Below are 20,435 nucleotides of genomic sequence, written 5' to 3'. Positions count from 1 at the left end.
TGTGTCTATGCATGCATCTGTGTAGGGGTATGTGCACATGAGTGCAGGTGCCCACAGAAGCCACAAGAGGGCTTCAGACCCTCTGGAGCTGAAGTTACAGGAAGTTGTTAGCTTCCTGACAAGAGTGCTGGGAACGGAACAATTGTCCTCTACCAGAGCGGTACTCACTCATAACCACTGAGCCATTTCTCCAACCCCAAGATTTCTACTGGAGGAGCCCTTTTGCTGTAAACAACTAAAAACTCGTCATACTAACATGCAGGAAATCACTATTTCCAGATACTGGACAACAAGCAGACTAAAACTTTGGGCCAAGTTAGGGAGCTGGGAAGCAGATGGTGAGCTTGTGGCCCCCGAGGCTTTCTTTCTAAAGATTATTCCACAGAGCAGGGAGGAGAGTGTTAACGAAGGTATGGCAGTCTACCCACATTGGAGAAAGATATCTCATTGCAACTTGTGGGTAGAGTATGAAGAGGCCAGAGGAGAGACAGACAGACAGAGACCCAGAAACCTGCATGGGATTCCTTGTGCAGGGGTAGTGTCCTACAGGCACCAACAGAAAGCTACCCAAGTTCTCATCCTACGGTGAGCAGAACATAGAATCCCTGTAAAAACTGATGAGATGAACGAGAGAGTGGAGCAGGAGACCCTACCGGCCCAGAGGGGTAGGAAGAGAAACGGACCCCATCTGCACCCAAAGAAACCCATGCAACACCTGGGGTGACTTAAGAGGGCCCTGCTGTTCCTGCAGACCCCCTACTGCCATCTGCACAGTCACTGCAAAGCCTGTAGAAAGTGTGCCTGTAGGGACAGAAGGACCCAGAGGGAAGGAGGGCCAGTCCAGGGAGATGTGTGAAGGCAGCCACAGAGACAAACAAGTTTCTGTCCATTCAATGAGTATTTATTGAGGACCTGGCTGGGCAAGCATGTTGGAGGTGCTGAGGGGTCACAAGCATGCCGGTTAAGGGAGGGCTTATCTTTAAGAAGCCATCTTGTTGGAGGGACCACAGGAGGCCAGCATGTTTTAAATCGTTAAACGATGGGGATGGGGTGGTGCCAGGACATGTGAAGCCCTGAAGTGAGTCCGAGGCTCTGAGAGTCTCAAGAAGGAAAAGTCAGCTCTGGTCCATTCAGGCTGCAGCCTGACCTATGGACTTCTTGCATACCCAGGGGTAGGCAGCCCCACAGATCATGTCATTCCACTGTTGCTGCATGTGGACACAGTCTTCAACCTCTCCGCTCGAATGTCTCCAGTTGTCAGGCTGATTTTTTCCCCAAAACCTGGAAGCAACATGACTTTACTCTGCTAGAGAAAGCAGGATTCCTTTCCCATGCATAAAGAGAGACATCAGCACGGAACAGGACTGGGGACAGAGGAGCCCTCAGGGGGGCCCTGCTGAGGCTGCTCTCCCTCTGTTACTGATGACCCAGCGTATGCAGGGGCATTCTCCACAGAACTCACACTCGGAGGCTCTCCATTGAAGGGCAAGGGTAGGCAGCAAGCAAATGGACAGATGAAATCAGAAAAACAGGAAGGCAGCTGGCCTGCCAGCCCCGGGGCCTGTCCTTTCCTGATGCTGTTCTGTCGGCCTTGTAGGTCCACATACTACACGCCATGTCACACACCACAAACATTGCACACCACACATCATACATGCCACACTCATCACATCACACCACATTACAGTATAGATAAGCATACATATACACCACATGCGCCTATCACATACACACTGTATATGACACACACACACACACACACACACACACACACACACACACACACACAAACACACAACACTCACTGGGCAGGACCATACACATAGGTCAGTAAAGCCTACCCAAGACAGTGCCCAGAAGTGCTAGACAGAAGTTAGACTCACCCATTGCTCAGGGCAGGATTGAATGGTGTCCCATCTACCCATCGCCAGTTGCCCTCCATGCCCTGGTCAGTGAGTCCGATCCAATGGTGCACAGTACTTGTGGACTTTACCAGGAATGCCTTGCAAAGGAAATAGGGCTGTGAGGAGCTGACTGTCTGGACCATCCCTTCCCTGACCCCTGAGCAGGAAGCCCTTCTCGTGCAGGAGCTTCCAGAACCTTCCACGGCTTATCCAATATCTAGAGCAGAAGGTAGATCCCTCTAGGGAAGCTCAACTTCCCCCATATTGACTGTCTTAAATAGCCTGAGCCCTTGAGAAGGGGTGTGGCTTTGCTGGGACAGTTGTTTTCATCCTAGTTTATTCTTAGCTGAGCTGTAACAAGTCCTGGGAGAGCAGCAATGAATGGATAGTTCTTCAAGTTCAACCAAACTAAACCTTGCATAGTCCTCTGTTAGCCTAGTGAGTTCCTTCCAGGCCCTGAGAAGAAGGCCCTGTATTTCCTCTGAGAGTCCTCGGATGTTTATGAGTGAGTCAATCTCCCAGAGGGCCAGGGTCTCCTTTTCATCAGCCTTCCACAGCCACTGGATATTTCAATCCAGACTGATGCCCAAAAAGGAAGGCTGACAGGAGCTGAGAGAGAGCAAGAGAGGCACATCCCCTAGATTGAAGAGTGGGACAGGTGTCTTTTTCTTCCTTTCCTACTGGCATCTGCTGGGTCCTGGTCTTCCCAGAAGTCTTCCTCCTTCACTGAGCAAGTGGCAGTAGCTGGCAGGGCTTGCACCTCAGTACAGAGTTCTCTTGGGAACTCAGGAAATACTTGTTCCTTGCCTTATGGAGACATGAGGAGCTCCACCAATCATTAGGAGGACAAAAGGCTAAGTTTGTATGTCCCTAACCATACACCCCTCAGCCTGCCCCAGGCCCACAGCTCTGACCTGCTCTCCCTGAGAGGTCACCGACGCCAGGTGTGCTCCCTGGGACACACAGAACTTCTCAGCCTCGTGCCACGACTTCTCCTCATGAGAAAAGTAATACAAGCTTCCACGGAAGACCTTCCAGCCCTGCAGGATCAGCTGGAGAAGTTCATCTAGAACAAAGATCGGAAGGAAGGAAGTGTCAGTGATGTCCCAAAGCCAGCCTCTACTGTGCGAGGTCTAACCTTGGGTGATCACAAGCCTTGGCAATTCACAATGCTCAGTGCTCAGGGCTGGGACACTACAACCTAGTCCTATTGCCCCAGCCTAGAAACAGTCTTCCAAGACACCTGGTTGTCTCTGTCACTCCTGGGGAACCTCAGCTTTGTCACCCATCAGCACTCTTTGCAGAGCCTGCTTTGGGGTATACAGCCAAACTGTCTCCACCATTTCAGTACACTTCCAGACCTGCAACCTGTAACCTCCTTCACTTCCTGACTTCATCTCCACCCACAGACTCTAACTCCGTAAGACTGTTCAAACTGGAGAAGAGAGAACAGGATGAAAGCATGTCTTCCATTTTTAAACTTATTTATTAGAAGGGCATCACGTACAAGTGACACAGCAGGCATGTCATACGGCACACCTGTGGAAGCCAGGAGATAACCTGCAGGAAGCAGTCCTCCTTTCCCACCCTGTGGGTTCTGACGATCAAACTCAGGTTGTCAGTCTTAGGGACAAGCACTTTACCTGCGGAGCCACTTGACCCACCCAGGAAGAAGACGCTTTTAATCAGGCAGAAACATCAATGACAACACAGGAACTGAGGTCTCAGTGACAGATGGTGAGTGTGTGAAGCAGGGATTCTCAACGTGTGGTCCCAACCTGGCTGAGCCAACATCGTTAGGAAACTGGCTGGGATGCATGCTCCTTCTCTGCTCAACTTCCAAACACCCTTTAACACACAGCATGCATGCACGGTTCTCTCTGCCCTGTGGCTGCTTCTGGCATTGTCTGGGGTCTCAGGCTGAAACAGAGATGAACAAACTGCACCCCAGCAGCCTCTTTTTCCAAAAGTCTTACCAGAGCATAGCCCTGTGGGATCCATGATGCTTCCTCGATATGGCAGCAGGAAGCATCTAACATCTAACAGAGACCCTACATATAAAGAAAAAGTTCAAGGGCTTGGGATATGGCTCAATCAATTATGTGCCTGCTGCCCCAGCATGAGGACCTAGTTCAACTCCCAGTAACTACATAAAAGCCCAGTGTGCTGCATGGTGTGCCCATAATCTTAGTGTTGGGAGGGAGAGTCAGGCAGGTCTCTTAAACTCATTAGCCAGTCAGCTTAATGGAACTGACGAGAAACATTGTCTCCAAAAATAAGGTGGGAAGGGCTGCAGATGTACTTCAGTGGGTAAAGTGCTAACCTATTATACAGAAAATGCTGAGTTATGGCCATAGTACTACATAAACTGTACTGTAAGGCACTTCTGTGTCAGAACTCATGGAGGTGAAGACAGAAGAATGAGAAGTTCAAGGTCATCCATGATTAGATAGCAAGTGTAAAGAGAGATAGATAATGGCTAGATGATAAAACAGGTTGAGTGGGGAGAGACTGAGGTAGAAATCTGGCCTCTATACTCACGTGCACTCGTATGTAACTTGTACATACATTACACACACAGAAGAGGAGGGGGAGGAAAGTGCAAGGCATGGCTGTCAGCCTGACTGCTACCAGAACCACCTATTAGCTTTTCCTAAGGTCCTAATCTTCCTTCCCAGATGCTCAGTTAAGCAAAGGGCTAAAGGGTCAGAGGCCATCATCTTCCCCAGAGGCTGCCCCTCCCTAGATTCACACACACACACACACACACACACACACACACACACACACACACACACACACACACACACACTTCACTTACTCTGAGTCCTCTGCACCTGCCCCTGTGAAGCCATAGCTTGCTGCAGGGCCCCCAGGCGACTCTGTTCCTCTTGAATCTTGGCAGTGAGAGTTTTGGTAGCCTCCAGATCAGTTTTCAAACTCTGCACCTCTGCCTTGGCCTTCTGAAGATTGCTCTGTAGCATCTGGATCTTGGATTTCAGAGCTGCGACATCCCCCAAGTCTCCTTTCAGAGTCTGTAACTCTCTGATGGCATCTTTCAGTTGACCACTGACCGCCTCGATATGGGAGGTTAAGGAACTGGTGCTTTTCAGCTTGGCATTTAACACTTGGATCTGGGCATCTGTCTGCTCCAGGTGGCCGTTTGCCTTTTGAGTCTGAGCAGTGACTGTTTCCAGATCTTTCTTTAATAAGCTCATTTCATCACCAGCCTTTTCCAGATGAACTCTCATGGCCTTCATCTCAGCAGTAGTGTTGTCAACACTGCGCTGGAGAAAGTTCTGGGTCTGGGAGCTGAGGTCATTTGAACTCTGTAGACTTCCTCTCAATGCCTGGATCTCAGTCTGGGCTTCCTCCAAGCCTTTGCCCAGCGTGAGGAGTTCAGCACTGGTGTTTTCTGCACTGCTTTTTAAGAGACCTTGGGTCTGGGAAGTCATGGCATTTGCTTTTTCCAAATCTCCTCTCAGACTATGGATATCAGCGCTGGCCAACTCCAATGAGTTTCTCAGTGCCTGGGTCTCCAAAGCCAAGGAACCAGAGTCCTTTAGCACATCTTTTGCCTGCTGGATGTCAGCACTGGCATCCTCCAGGTGGTCCCCGAGCAACTGGACCTGAGAACTAACATTGTCCATTCTGTACTTCAGTATCTCTATATCCTTGTGCAAAGTGCTAGAATTCTCTGCATAGCCCCTAAACCTCCACGTAGCCTCTTGCTTTTCTGCCACACTGCCAGAGTGGAAATCATCTGAAAAGAGGAAACAGGAGGTACCTATAGAAACCCATTATGTAGGGAAGTTCAGATGGCAAATCAGATTGTTCCTTAATATTTTGGGTTATGATAGTTAACACTGTCAACTTGGAAGTATCTTGAATCACCCAAAAGACAAAACTCTGGGTATGTCTATAAGACAGTTTTCAGAGAGGTTTGACTGAGATGGGATGACCCACCCTGAATGTGGGCTGTACCATCCCATGGGCTGGGGGTCCTAGACTGAATAAAAAGGGCAAGAGCTGAGCACCAGTGTCATAGCTCTCTGCTTCCTGACTGTTGACACAAATGTGATCCACTACCTCAAGCTCCTGCTTCCATGCCTTCCACCTTCTGGCCATGTTGAACTGTGCCTTCCAACTGAGCCATGACAAACTCTTCCTTAAACTGCTTTTATAATGTGCTTGTTGCAGCAGTATGAGACATTATAGAAACCTCCACTCACAGCTCTGAGTGGTCCTAGAGCAGCCAGCTGGTCCCTGTTGCTTCCTAGACTCTGGGGATGGATCACCCAAGAATGCAGGCCTAAAAACAAGGTGGATGAAGAAGCCTGCTGTCTGCTGCATACTGCTGTAGGAAAAATTGAAGCTCTGGCCTGGGTTCAGTTCCCAGCACTACTCAGAATATTTTTCACAGATCACATAACTGAAAGGGGACTAAAGAGAGAACATATTTTTTTATCCCTTTTTGTATGAACCTCTATAAATAAACTGCTCTTTAGTCATGACAGGCAGTGGCTACCTGAGGTTGAAGTCAGGAGGGAATAGAAGGGATCATCAAGATTGCAAGTGAACCCAGGGTGGCGGTTGGTGATGGTTGGCTCCTCTCCTTGACCGTAGAGATGGTTTCAGGAATATACTCCATTACCAGGATTTATCAGATTGTAGGTTTTAAGTGTGTGCCCATCATTTACACCTAATATACCTCAATAAAGCTGTGCTTAAAACAGAATAATTTGGGTTTGGGGATATAGCTCATTGATAGAATACTTGCTTGGTTTACACAAGATTATGGGTTCAAATTGGGCGTTGGTGGCACACGTCTTTAATCCCAGCACTCGGGAGGCAGAAGCAGGTGGATCTCTGTGGGTTCAAGGCCAGCCTGGTCTACAGAGCGAGTGCCAGGACAGACTCCAAGGTAATACAGAGAAACCCTGCCTCTAAAAACAAAACAACAACAAAAGATTATGGGTTCGCTCCCCAGCACCACATGATCTGGGCATGGTGTCACACACCTGTAATCCCAGGACTAGAGAGGTGGAGGGAAGAGGATCAGAAGTTTAAGCTCATCCTTAATGTTTTTTTATTTGAAGCCAACCTGGACTGCATGAGACCCTGCATCAAAAAGTAAGTTCAAAAGATTTTCGTTTAAGGAGGGTGGGAGTTAGAACTAGGATGTGGCAAGAGAAGTTGAACCCAGGGCCTCTGTTCCCCAATACCCAGCTCCCCAGCCCTGTCCTCACTGTGACTACTCACTGTAGGGCTCTTGTTCAGCAGAGTTGTTTCTCAGAGTCAAGGGTTGGGAGGAATGATCTTCATTCTGCTCGTGTCTCCAAGGCTGTAAAGCTGAGATAGCCATTCTTGGGTCAGCTCCATCTGTGGCTCTGACATGACAGGCTGACTCACACCAGCTAGGGTCCAGAAAGAGGGACGGGCAACAAGGACCACCCACACACAGTTTCCCTGGAAAGTCTCTATTCTCTTGAGCCATTTCACAGCACAATGGGCTCCAGATCTGGGCCTAGATTGGTGGTAAATTGTTGCTTCAGAAAGCACACGTGTCCAGAGGATGGCCCTTTGGATCCTTTGGGAATTTTTCACAGAAAGGAGAATTGGTGGTGGCTCAAGTCACCTGAGAACTTACCCACCAGAAAAAGAGCCAGGAGAGAGAAGAACACAGCCATGAGTGTCAAGATGGCCTGGACATGTCTCAGCATCCTGGGAGCAGCTGGTATAAAGTCCAGTCCTACAGGGGAGAAGCAGAGGTCTGTGGAGGTGAGGGCTGGGAGGGCTAAGACTGTCACATCCTTCTCACAGGGGAGTTACAGGCTGGAAAAGGAAACATTCTCAGTGGACAAGGCAACAGACAAAGACCAGGGCCTCATACCCCACCGAGGCTGTAGTGGTGTCCTAGACACAACACCTACCCTAGAGGGCCTGGCTACAGAAGTGTGATCAGAATGGAAGAAGAAAGCAAAGGAGGGAGGGAAGGAGATGAAAATAAGGCACAGAGCAGGGGCAGGTGAAGCAATCCAGCCCCCTGGGGTGGATGGTTGCATTCCCAGAGCCTTCCATAGAGCTTGAACTGTTGTCACGGGTGTCCTTGCCTTCTAGGGACTGGGTTTAAGGGGCAAGGGTGCACCCACTAATGACCTCAGAACTCACCAGCCCCAAAGGACACAGGGGGTAAGCATTCTACAAAGCTGGGGTTCAAACCCGGTCCCATCTGAACTCAAAATGCACCTTCTTCTCTCATAGGGTTACTAGACCCAGTGGAGGGGCTCTTGAAGGTTCCATGTAAAGGCTGAGGCTCTCAGAGTTCTGGGTATCTGCTGACCCATTTATTCTGCCATGACCTGTTTACTAAGACACTAAGGTGGGCATGAAATGGGTCTCTGACTGTCAAGGATGGGCTCAGAGGGCAGGTACAGGCAGGGACCCTAAGTGTCCTCACCTTGGGGCTGTAGGGAGACACACTGGTTGTCTTTGTAGAATCTAGCCACATCTCTGTTCAACTCTGCCTCCTTCATCTTCTGGCGCTGCTCCTGCCACTGGTCCCCAAGGGTCTGTCCTGTGAGTCAGCAGCAGTGGGAGCTGAGACAACTGATTTATGTTCTCCTGAGGAGGTCATGACCACTCCCCAGCCCTGCCTCCTCCCTTCTGACTCTGCAGAAGCCCAGTGTCGCCACTGGCCCCTCCTCTTAGAGTACCAGCGGCCAAGAGCCCAACAGCCCTCTTACTCTCTGTCCCCCAACAGCCCTCTTCCTCTCTGCCCCTCCCCCCTCAGCACCCTTCATGCCACCCTCTACCTCAGAGTAACACACTCCCCAATCCTGATCAACGGAGTCTGAGACAGGCACCTAGGAAGGGGAGTGCCAACCTTATAGAGTAAACAACTTTGTAGAGCTCAGGAAGTGTCTCAGTCAGTAAAGTGCTTGCCACACCAGCATGAAGATAGGGGTTTGGATTCCCCAGCACCCACATCCAAAACCAGGCATGGCAGCATGTACCTATAGTCACAGCACTGGGGAGGTAGAAGCAGGGAGAGCCTTAGAACTTTCTAGTCAGCCTGCCTTGTTTAATCAGTGAGCGCTGGGTTCATCGAGAAATTCTTTTTCAATAGAGGTGGAAAGAGAATGAGGAAGACACACAATATTGACCTGAGATTTCCATTAGGCTTGAGATAGCACTTGGGAGGCAGAGGCAGGAGGATCTCTATGAGTTTGAGGCCAGCCTGGTCTACATAAATGAGTTCCAGAGTAGCCAGGACCACATAGTTAGACCTTGTCTCATAAACAAACACAGTGCACGAGGTGGGAAGGATTTGCAGGAAGAGCAAAGGGTGACTGCCATTCAGAACTCCAGAACTTTGCAGACAGATCACAGAAAAGGTCTTTGGCTGGGTCCTGGTCCAGAGTTCCTGCAACCCTGACTCCTGACTGACAGGAGCACCCCTGGTTATACATAATGAGCTTTCTCTGAGCACACCTGAGTTCGTGTTGGTGAGCTAATTCAGGTTCTCTCTAGATAGCCACTGGTCCCAGAAAGACCATTTGTGATTGGAAGCCTGCATCCTCCCTCCCCTACTCTCAGACATCCCTGTGAGAGGCCCTTCAAAGGGAGTCATAAGCATTCTAGCACCTAATACAAGGTAGGGATCAGGCTGTGGCCCGGTTGGTAAGGCACTTGTCTGATACTCATAAGGCCATGACTTCCATCCCAAGCGGCCTTTAAACAAGGTGTTGGAATACATTCTAGTGATCATACAACTCAGGAGACAGTGACAAGAAAGGATCAGAAGTTCAAAGTCATCCTCAGCCGCATAGAGAGTTTGAGGCCAGTCTGGGACACATGAGACCCTGTCTCAAACAAACAAACAAAAACTTGAACAAGAAAATGTTGTGTGATTTCAATCTGTTTAGCCAATGACTTTTGGGGCATCAAGCCCCAGGGCTTGGTCTTGTCTGCCTACATGACAGCTTAAGGGCTAAGGGAGAGAGTCACGCTCTCTCTTGCTCTCATGCTCTCTTGGGTGGTTGAAGCAGAGCAGGCAGCGTGAGGTTGGTGCTCTTCACCCCTGGGCAGAGCAACTGGATGAAGGCAGCTGAATCACTGGCAGTGTCTAATTGGTTCTGTATCAGTGAGTGTTTGTTCCTCTCTTATACCTAAATAAATTCTTGAGACCCTTTAACAGACTCTTGTGGCTTCACATAACAACAGCTGTGGTGAGACATTGGATAGCAGAAAAAAAAAACAAAACAAAACAAAAAAAAAACTATTGAACTAAAGCAGCCTGTGTACATTAAGGATGTGTTGACCCCAGAATGGAAACCAGGATATGTGTTATGTTGGGGAAGGAGTTTTACTTTTGTTTCCACAGAAGAAGAAAAGCTATGGATAGCATCAAAATTAATAAATTCGATGTGAACAGGAAAGATCTCTTACTAAGGAGAAGTGATAGTTGATAACTGAAGTGGCAATTCAACATGTTGAAAAGAAAACTCACCCTATAAAGGCTGGGGCAGGGTTCTGGGGTTTTTGTTGTTGTTGTTGGTGGTGGTGGTGGTGGTGGTGGTGGTTTTCGGTTTTGGGGTTTTGGGTTTTTTTAGGGGGTGTTGTTTGTTTGTTTGTCTTTATAGAAAAATAAAAATACTCATCTTAAAAAAGTCAAAAGACCTTGGAAATTTAAGCATCTAAAGAAGAAAGGAAAACTATCTGGTAAAAATTACCAGTCAAAAAGAAATCTGACCTAGTGGTACCAATATTCTCTACAAGGTAAAAATTTCACTACCTAAAAATTAATGTCTCTTTATTTTTAAAAAAGAATGAAGTCCCAACTCAATTAGTAAAGCTGGCTTTGGAGTTCGAGTGTGGCTCTCTCCTTCTCTAAATCCAAGCATGTTAAAGGAAAATTCAGAGTCTCTGTCTCATATCAGACTGGTGTGGGACAGAAGAAAACCAAAACCTAAGGACTATTGTTTTCACAAATCTCTTTCCTTTCATACTTAGTTTTGACTCTTTTGAACCTTTCTTTGAAAAAAAAAATATATATATATATATATATATATCTTAAAATTTAAACTTTCTGTTTTGTTATTAATAATGTTAAGTTTTCCATAGTGAACAATAAATTTTCCTAACAGTGATCTCTGAAGTCTCCAAAAATATGATGGGGTCCACAACTATGACTCTACCTGGTCCTTATAATGTCATTGAGCCAATAACCACCACTCAAAGATCTGTTTTGGACTATAAACTGCTCAGGACAATTCCACGGTGGCTAGCTAGATGGTTCACTGTAGTGATATATTATTTAAGATTTATTAAAGCTTGCCTGAGAATTCAGAAAGCAAAGTCAGCCACAAGCCATAGAAGCTAGGCACACACCTTTAATCCCAACAGCAAGAGATTAAAGCAAGGAGGTGGTGGTACACACCTTTAATTCTAGGACTCAGGATTAAAAGTTAGACAGATCTCTCTGAGTTCAAGGCCACTCAGGGATACATGAGATTAAGTCAGTCTAAAAGAGAAACAGAGTTCACACCTTTAATCCCATTATTAGTGGGGTATATAAGAAAGGAGAAAAGTCAGTATCAGGCATTCATTCTCCAGCCATACTAAAGATAGGAGCATTCATTCTCCAGCCACGCTGAGGAGAGGCAACAGGATCAGTCCATTCAGCCTAAGGTAGTGGTAAGAGCTAGTAGCCTGCTACTTTGCTTTTCTGAACTTCAGGCAAGCTTTAATAAATCATAAATAATGTATCACTACAGTCAACCTTTTTATACCACTCTAGCCAGAACTTCAGGTAAGTTTTAACCATTACTTGGAGACTGGCTACAAATGTTACAGCTAGTCTTCATGATACTTAAACATTGCTTTAGTTTTTTTTTACAGGATTCTGTAGAGATATTGTCACCCCTTAAATAGCAGGAAACAATTCTAAGATTACCATGCCCCCTCTTCCAATAGGTGGGATGAATGGTTTGGGGGTTTTCTCAGAGTATGGATAATTGTCATCTGCAAGGGTTGGTTGTGAGTTGTTATAGGGATAGGGACAGAGCAATAAAGACTATACTCAAGAATATCATTTAAAATAGAAAAAAGAGGATAGATAGGATAGGACAATAAGGTAGATTATTGTATCTTTTAAATTAAAATAGCAGCTATTGGTTCTAGATAATTTGCAATGGTATGGATTCTTGTATATTGATATAAATGTAAAAGTATTTTCCTATTCCTGTTTAAGATAAATTGTATATTATTACAAATATGCAAAATTATGTTTGTCATATGGTATATATGGTTTACTTCTGTTTAAAGTATTTTGGTAAGACTATTTTTGTCATATTGTATATATGTTTCTACTTCTGCTTAAGATATTTTGTATATTGATGCAAATTAAGGGTATTTTTGTTATATTGCACTATACATTTCTATCTCTGGTTAAGATTTTTTGTATATTGTCGCAGTTTCAAGGTCATTGTCCTTACTACACATCTACTTACAGATTTTTTATTTTTGTAGTGTGAAGCTTTAGTCTTCAAACTACATAGGTTATTAAGAATTACAGAGTAATAGTCCCCCATGTTTGTCATATTTATAGATATATTCGTTAGGCTTTCTAGATGCACAAAGATGTATTCCATATAGATAGGTAATCTTCAAACACTTCAAAGTTCTACAGAATATGGCATTTAAATGTATTAATAACTTAGAATTTTGTTGGCATGAGACATGACTGCTCCTGGCAGCACCAATCTGCTCCTGAGAGAATGATGGGCACCAAAGACACTCCTTATGGAGCTTGTTTTCTTCTTGGCAAAACTGGCCTATTGGGCAAAGAACTTCTCTTGCCTCAGCTGATGACAGTAAGCAGTTGTCCAATCTGAACAGCCGGGATACAAGAAAAAGCAACTGCTGAACCTATCCAAGACAGAGTAAGGCAGTCTTTCAAATTGTCCTGCTTCTGAAAAAGGTCTGTCAGATGTTCTAGCCCTATAGCCAAAGTTGGATGCCCCAACACTACAGAGAAACACTGGGTAATTGTCCAGGAAGCCAACTGTTCCTGTCATTTCTTGCATCTTTCAGAAGTCATTTGCTTGCACTTCCTGCTTACTCAGGTAATATTATTCTCTTTCACAGGTCTTTGATGGGGTTGAAGATTAGATAATTACAGTTACAATCTCTCATATCTTATCTAAGGCATATTAGGTACAAGACTTAGACTTTCCAGGACAGGACAGCTATTGGAATAATCTCTGTAATTTGCCAATTACCTATGGCCTGGACATTTACTGTGTGTTTCTTGCTTGATGTTGTTCTTGTTGGTTGTAGTTTCATTTTTGTTTATGTTTCTTCTGCACAATACTTGATAGTTGTTCTTATTGTAAATAGTTCTATATTAGGATTTTTATTTAGGAAATAAAAGGGAAGTGTTGTGGAATTTCAATGCGTTCAGCCAATGACTTTCTGGCAGCAAGCCCTAGGGCATGGTCTTGTCTTAAGAGCTGAGGAAGAGCATCTTGCATGCTATTGCTCTCCAACTCTCTTGGGTGGTCAGAGGAGACAAGGCAGCAGAGAGGCAGCTTGCTGTTGAGGCTCTTCATCCCTGGGCAGAACAACTGAGCACAGGCAGCTGGATCCGCAGCTATGTATAATTGGTTCTGTGTCAGAGAGTGTTTGTCCTTCTCCTATACCTAAATAAATTCTTGAGACCCTTTAACAGACTCTTGTGGCTTCCAAGAGGGATCAATCCTGCCCTGACTCCTCAGACACAGAAGTTTGGTGCTCAGGACCTAATAAATCTTGTCCCATGACTTTCTCTTGGCTCAGCCTATCCCTTCCAACAGACTCTAATGGTCTACCAAGTGTTTATATAGTTCTGTGGCTTATCTAGGGAACCATCAAAATGGAATCGTGATAATGGCTCTAAGACAGGCAGAAGAGTGGGTCCCTTGGCAACCAAACAGTCACAGGTTTCTGAAGTAGGGGCAGTCTTGTAGGATGGAGCTCTCAGAATGTGAGGTCTCTGCTATGTTGAGTTAGTGTTGTGGGGGATTTGTTTGTATTGTTGTTCCGAGACCACCAATGGAGTCAGGCCCTTATTTGGAGGAAGGGTTCTACATTCCTCTGGCTGGAGTGGACCATAGAGTTTCCTGGCTGACTCAAAGGAGATACACAGACACACAAAAGGGACCAAAGGACATGAACCTGCCCTTTGGGGCAGGGAAGCATGGAGAGGAGGTCACTGATTGTTGTCTCTGTCTCTCTGTGGATCTATCTATACACTAATATCTGACTCATGACCATTTTTATTAATAAAACAATAAAATAACAGCTTTAAGTTAACATGAGAGCAACCAGATGATGGGTGCAGAGCTGATGTTGAAAGGGATTGATGACAGGAGAATATGAAGCAGGGTACACCTTCATCCAAGCTGGTGGCTCTCGACCTTCCTAATGCTCTGACCCTTTAAGACAGTTCCTCATGCCATGGTGCCCCCAACCATGAAACTATTTTTGTTACTACTCCATAACTGTAATTTTGCTACTGTTATGAATCCTGAATATTTTCAGATACAGAGGTTTGTCAAAGGGGTCATGAGGCACAGGGTGAGAACCACTGACAAAGCCTTCACCATTAGCAATCAGATCCATGCTGGTGATATCTCCAGGTTCTCAGAACTAATTTAAAAGAAACAGAGAATACTGGGCCCAATGTACTGCTTCTAAATGAGACCTGTAGCCTTCTTCCAGGAGAAGAAATACTGCTTTGGATCTGGCATGATGCAGTGGTTTAAATAGGAACAGACTCCATAGGCTTCCAGTTGGTAAAACTGTTTGGAAAGGAAGGAAGTGTGGCCTTGTTGGAAGAGGTGTGTTATTGGCAGTGGGCTTTGAGGTAAAGCCCATGCTGTTCCTAATTAGCTCTCTCTCCCGGCCTTTTGCTTGTGGATCAAGATGTAAGCTCTCAAGTACTGCTCCAGCGCCAGGCCTGCCTGTCCAATGCTGTGCTCCCCAACAAGATGGTCACAGACTCTAACCCTCTGCAACCATGAGCCCCAAATAAGTCTTTAATTTGTAAGTTGCTTTGCCCATGGGTTCTTAACACAGCAATAGAAAAGTAACTAAGACACATGATAACACATTTGAGAGACTGAGGCAGGAAAATCGCCAAGCTTGAGACCAACCTGGACTACACAGCCAGTTTTAGGCTAACTGGAACTACATAGTGAGATCCTGTCTCAAAAAACCAAAACAAAGAAATGAAACCAAATATCGATTATTTAGGGCTCCCTGCTGTTTGCTGGGCATAGGATGAGAATGAGAGCCTCCAGGAGACAGTGCATGGCATTCTGCAGGGTGGTATCCCCACCTCACTGAGGGGGAACCAGGAGTAGAGCCAATATTGCCACTTGCTAGCCAAGACACCCCTCCAAAGTCAGGGAGCATGGAAGGTTCTAACCCCCTGTCCCTGGCTCACAAAGGTTACAATCCTGTTGACAGTGACCGGCCATTACCACAGACACCCTCAGGAGTTAGTTGTCAATTACAAACTGACAGATGCCTTGTCCCATGCATGCCATGGGGTGTTTCTTGTTTTCATACTTATTTCCTATATCTCATTCCCATATCTTTCCCCCAAAATCTGGAAGCCACCCTCCTACAGGCCCATGGGCAGTGACTAAGAACTCTGCAAGTTCAGTATCAGAGAAGCCACTCTGGCAGGGACCTCTTGGGCAAGGAGGAACCTGTGTCATGGCACCATACTGCTGCCCACTCGGTGCAAAACAGACCTGTGGAGGTGGATCAGCTGGGTAGAGAGGAAATAGGTGGCCTTCATCCAACTCTTGACCGGTATGTGGTGGGGGACAGGGGTGAGGGGAACCACATAGGATCCAAAGCTCAAAGTAACTGACTGTTGACATTTTATCTCTTGTCTTTTGAATACTGTACTGGAGTGTAAGGAAAGGCACCCCTTCTAAGTCAGTCAGAAGCCCTACCCGAACCCCAGAAGGGTCGGCTAAACCCCTCTCTCTGTGGGATAGGGAACCACAGGCAATGCCTTCCCTGGTATCACAGAGAAAGGAAAGGGCTGGTCTTGGTTTCTATTTCCCCAAATACAAGAAGAGTCAAGCTGGACCAACTCAGGAACTATTTCCTATGACTTCCTGAGAGACTGAGAGGAACTGGAAAGCAGAATTTTGGGGATCCCTTGCTCAGCAGAAGGGCATACATAGTCTGGGCAGGAGAGGGACATCATTCCACAAGCTGTGACCATCAGGTGTCTTGGACTTGCTCACCTTCCCTGTTCTCAACCCTCACTCCAGGGTCCCAGCTCTTAAATTTCCCCCAGGACCCCCATCTGCAGACAAGGAATCCAGGATGCTGTTTGTCTGTGCTTAGAGGTTTTCTACTCTCAGATAAAGAAAAGCGAAGGGGACTTCTGCACATTGGCATGAGGAGCGTTGTTCACACATTCGATTTTTCTGTTACCACTGCACATTCCCAGGGGCTTACTCTTAAAGGTCCTCAAGTGTTTATTCCATTTATTCATTTGTTTGCTTATCTGCCTATCTGTTTCTTAGCAATGCTGGAGATTGAATTCAGGACCTGAGCATAGTAAGCAAGTATTCTAACACTGAGACACATATCCAGTCTCAGAGATGGGTGAGTTCAGCAAGTACAGGTGTGCAGCTTCGAACATTGGCAGTGTCAACATGTAACCACTCAGAATGAGTGAGCTGACCTACTAGTGGTTTGGTCAATGGTTGATAAAGGGGAAAGACACAAGAAAAGTGTCCACAGATGCCTGTGCATGCTGACATGGCTCCCAGCTTCAAACTTGCATGCTTAAAGTTTACCTTGGCAACATCCTTTCCTCACCATGAGCCTAGCCCACATGACCAAGGCTGGACCAAGACCGAGCACCAGGAGTGAAAACTGGATTGACCCATAGCACCCCTTGCCCTGACTTCCTCATGGCTTCATAGACAGCATGTGACCTAGCCCTGATTTTTTGCTAGAACTATTGGAAAAGAGAAGCTCTTCCCTCTGGTGTTGTAAAGGCTTCAGGACTATGAGAACTCAGAGCTGTGATGACTCAGGGATGTGAAGGCTCGGATCTGTGAGGGCTGTGAGGTTCTATTTGGATCTCCATGATGCCCCCCACTTTGCTCTAATTCAAAACCCTCCAGCATAGCTTTCCCCATTGGTTTCTTCACTCATGCCTGTGGTATTTTGTGGTTCAGTTTCTTTTCCCAGAAAAACTATCCAATTCCTCAAGCTCATCTCTTCTCACTAGGAGCATGCACAGACCCCTGTTAGCCTCCTCTTCCTCCCAATGGTGGGTGTAGCCATGTTCACTCAGGAAACAACACCTAACACACAACAGATAGACCAGCAGAGGCTTCCCAGTCACATGTATTCAAAGTCTGGGGGGAAAGGACACTTTTCTGCAGAGTCTGCACAGTTCCATGGAATGACATCTAGGAACACAGCCCTCAGGAAGGCTTGGGGTGGTGCAGGGAGGTATCACAGGGAGGAGAGAGTGATGCCCCACCCAAGATGAGCCTGTCCTGCTGAAGGATTTCTCAGGCTAGCAAGGAAGGGAAACCCATGAAGTGGATGTTACGAAGTTCAAGACTACCAGACCCAATTTAGATTATACTTATCCAAATTTATTAAAACTTCTAACAGGGATGCAGACTCTGACTCAAATCAGAAACCAACCACCCAGAGACAGCTGACAGAAGGGCTTTTAAAAGCAAAAACAGCAAGAGCTGTTCTGCTTGGCCAAGATTAAGTGGTCAAGAAGACCTCAAAACAGTCCTTGAATATCTGCCTAAACAGGTTACAGAAGCCGATATTTAGCAGTTAGTCATAGCATAGCAAGCAGATGGTGACATCATGGCTGAGCTTTTCTGGGTTCAGGTAAAAGAGTCACGGTTGCAGAGAACTAGAGTTAGGGACAAAATGGTTATCAGGTACCAAGATGGATAACTGGCACAAAATAGTTTCTTGAGCCATCACATTCCCCATTGGCTCTGGATCATATGAACCATATCATTGATTCATGCTGAGATACAGGTTGAGATTGAGCCTGTAGAGCTAATATTTTAACAGAATGGATTCTTTTTCAGATGTATGTTAGTAACCAATTTAAAAGTCAAGGGTCAAGTAATAAAAGAATAGGTCCAACTGAGGCAGTTAAAAAATGGCGGTAAGCCATGGGGACCAAGAGAAAGGGGACTGGTACCAGTTAGAGGCCTCAGCATGCTTCTTTGCTCTTGTGTCTAAGAGTTCTAAACCATGTCTAATGTCCCTCATGTAACTCCTGAGCTGTTAGCATAAAAATAGCATTTTTACCCAGGGCAGCACAGAGGCCTCTTTCATTGAAGAATAACAATTCTAGTCCCCAACAGTTTTGTAAAACCATTTCTGCCAAAAGGGAATCCACTTGTTTTTCAAGCTATCCTGTGGAATCCTTGAGGTGTTGTAGATCTTGATCTACTTTCTTACTTGGAGTTTTAAATTTTTGATCTTGAATAATCCCAAGGCAGCCACACCTGCTATCCCTGCTGCCACTAGGAGAACTATAACTGTAGCTGAAACTAATTATTTTTTTTCTAACTAGGCCGTGGGCTTCATAGCAGGAATATCCTCTATATGAAGTCAAGTTTTTGTTTTTTTTTTTTTTTTTTAGCTTTCTCTCCAGCATATACGTCTACTTGGGAAAGGATATAAATGTAAAATACAGAGATTTCCTTCCTGTAGTCCTAATTGTAGGTGTTCAGTTGTTATGCATCTAGCAAGATGAAATACACAGGCCCATCATGTCCCTAAAGAAGCTGGAAAATATAGTCTAATATGTGAAAATATATTGGTGTACACATGAGTAATACAGAATTGGTCAAAAAGGGAAGCTGTGTAATTATTAGTTGAAGAGATTAAACAAGTACCTGTTCCTTGGAGGTCTCCTAGGGTAAGCTCAGCTTCTTATGGTTCCCAGTTTGAACTTTTTGTGGGTTGTAGTTGAGGTGACAGAGAGACTGGCCTTCTATGGTCTAAGCAAAGCCAGCAATATTTCCCAAGACCAGGAAAAGCATTTATCCAATTAGTAACTTGAAGGTCTCAAGCTCAGGAACATTATTGGGAGATGAAATTATTCTATGTCCTTTCCAGATTAGGGCTGAAGTTGAGTCTGTTATCATAGCTTGGTTGAGACTAGGGATTGGTTTATCACTGTGGTCCAGGGAGGGAGGAGAGGAAAGGGACACATACTAGTCTTTGACTGAGGCGGCCAACCTTTACCTGGGTCTGTAGGGCTAGCTTTGGCAGGGTGACATCTTTTGTGTAGAAGATTCCAAAGCATACTCAAATCTATCTCTCTTAACAGCAAGCCAGAAATCCCTTAAAGCCTGGGCTCTCTGCTCAACTCATTCCAGGTTATGACTCTTAGGATAAGGGGTTGCATTGCCTATGCCATACCCTCGGGAGAGTGTTTCCACTCAAGAAGGATGTGTGGGTCCAGATGCCCAATATGCCTGTTACAGACAAACTCAGTCTCATAGTCTGGGGTAGAGTCATGATAATCTCCATTTTGCTGGCCATCAGCTGGACAGACATGAAAAAGGGTTTCATTTAGAACATTTCATCACATTCTAGAAATTGCCCCACCTCCTTTATATTACATCTTGGAAGTGATCTGTCCCAACCTGTGTGTCAGCTAGATCTGTCTAACTCTCAAAGAAGTCACATAGATCAATTTTAAACATATCCTGAGAGGAGACATTCCAGAGAATATCTATTATTTTTCTTCTTGTTGACTCTGGATAATGGATACATGGTTACTGGGATAACTCCCAATCCCAAACTTTAACATTTTCAACTGGTTGAGAATAAGAGATACTTGTCAAGATTCCCAACATTATGTCAGAGTCTGGGGTAGCAATGAGCTGTACTCTTTAGGGGGCGCTGAGAACCTCCATTTTTTTACCTTTTTTTTTCCTGATGATCCATCCTGTCTGCCTTTAGATGGAAATGGTGGATCCAAGCTATGGTTCCTACTACCTTGATAGTCCGTGTTGTTGGGATCACAGGGTACAGTCCCTTGCGAGAAGGTTCCAGCAATCTGATGGGTGGGTGGCAGATCCACACCAAGTCTCCAGGTTGGGTCTTGTGTGTTGATTTGGTCAAAGGTCATGCAGGCAGTGGGAATGACAGACGACTCTGGTTGTCTCGAGTGGTCAACTACCATGCCTGTGAGGACTTAATTAGACATTTCAATAGTCTGAGGTCGTCCCTTTGTAAGAATAAATGGAGGTAGGCAGCCAAAAACTTCAAATAGTGTTATCTTATGCTGGTAGGGGGAGCCCCTTATCCTGAAAAGAACTAGGGAGCAGCTCTGCCCATCCCTTGCCAGTCTCTGCCCAGAATTTAACTGTTTCTTTAATGGTCCTGTTAACTTTTCTACCTGTCCTGAGCTCTGGGGCCTATAGGTACAGTGCAATTTCAAGTATA

The 20,435-nt window shown here is 45.7% G+C and overlaps 1 protein-coding gene across 1 annotated transcript; it reads right to left on the bottom strand.

Annotated features, from left to right (window-relative positions):
- Positions 1-905: 905 nt before the first annotated feature.
- Clec4f (C-type lectin domain family 4 member F) lies at positions 906-8,500 on the bottom strand. Its single transcript, XM_027428573.2, has 7 exons — positions 8,365-8,500; positions 7,555-7,656; positions 7,167-7,256; positions 4,726-5,667; positions 2,819-2,970; positions 1,884-2,002; positions 906-1,281 (listed from the first exon to the last, which is right to left on the bottom strand). Exons 1-7 carry the CDS (start codon positions 8,438-8,440, stop codon positions 1,131-1,133), a joined length of 1,632 nt encoding a protein of 543 aa, XP_027284374.1. The 5' UTR covers positions 8,441-8,500; the 3' UTR covers positions 906-1,130.
- Between the last annotated feature and the right edge of the window lie 11,935 nt (positions 8,501-20,435).

Source organism: Cricetulus griseus, chromosome 8 (assembly GCF_003668045.3).
Source record: "Cricetulus griseus strain 17A/GY chromosome 8, alternate assembly CriGri-PICRH-1.0, whole genome shotgun sequence".
NCBI classification, from domain to species: Eukaryota; Metazoa; Chordata; class Mammalia; order Rodentia; family Cricetidae; genus Cricetulus; species Cricetulus griseus.
Note: the sequence above shows the minus strand (reverse complement) of the source record. Positions and strands in the feature narration are given on the sequence as shown.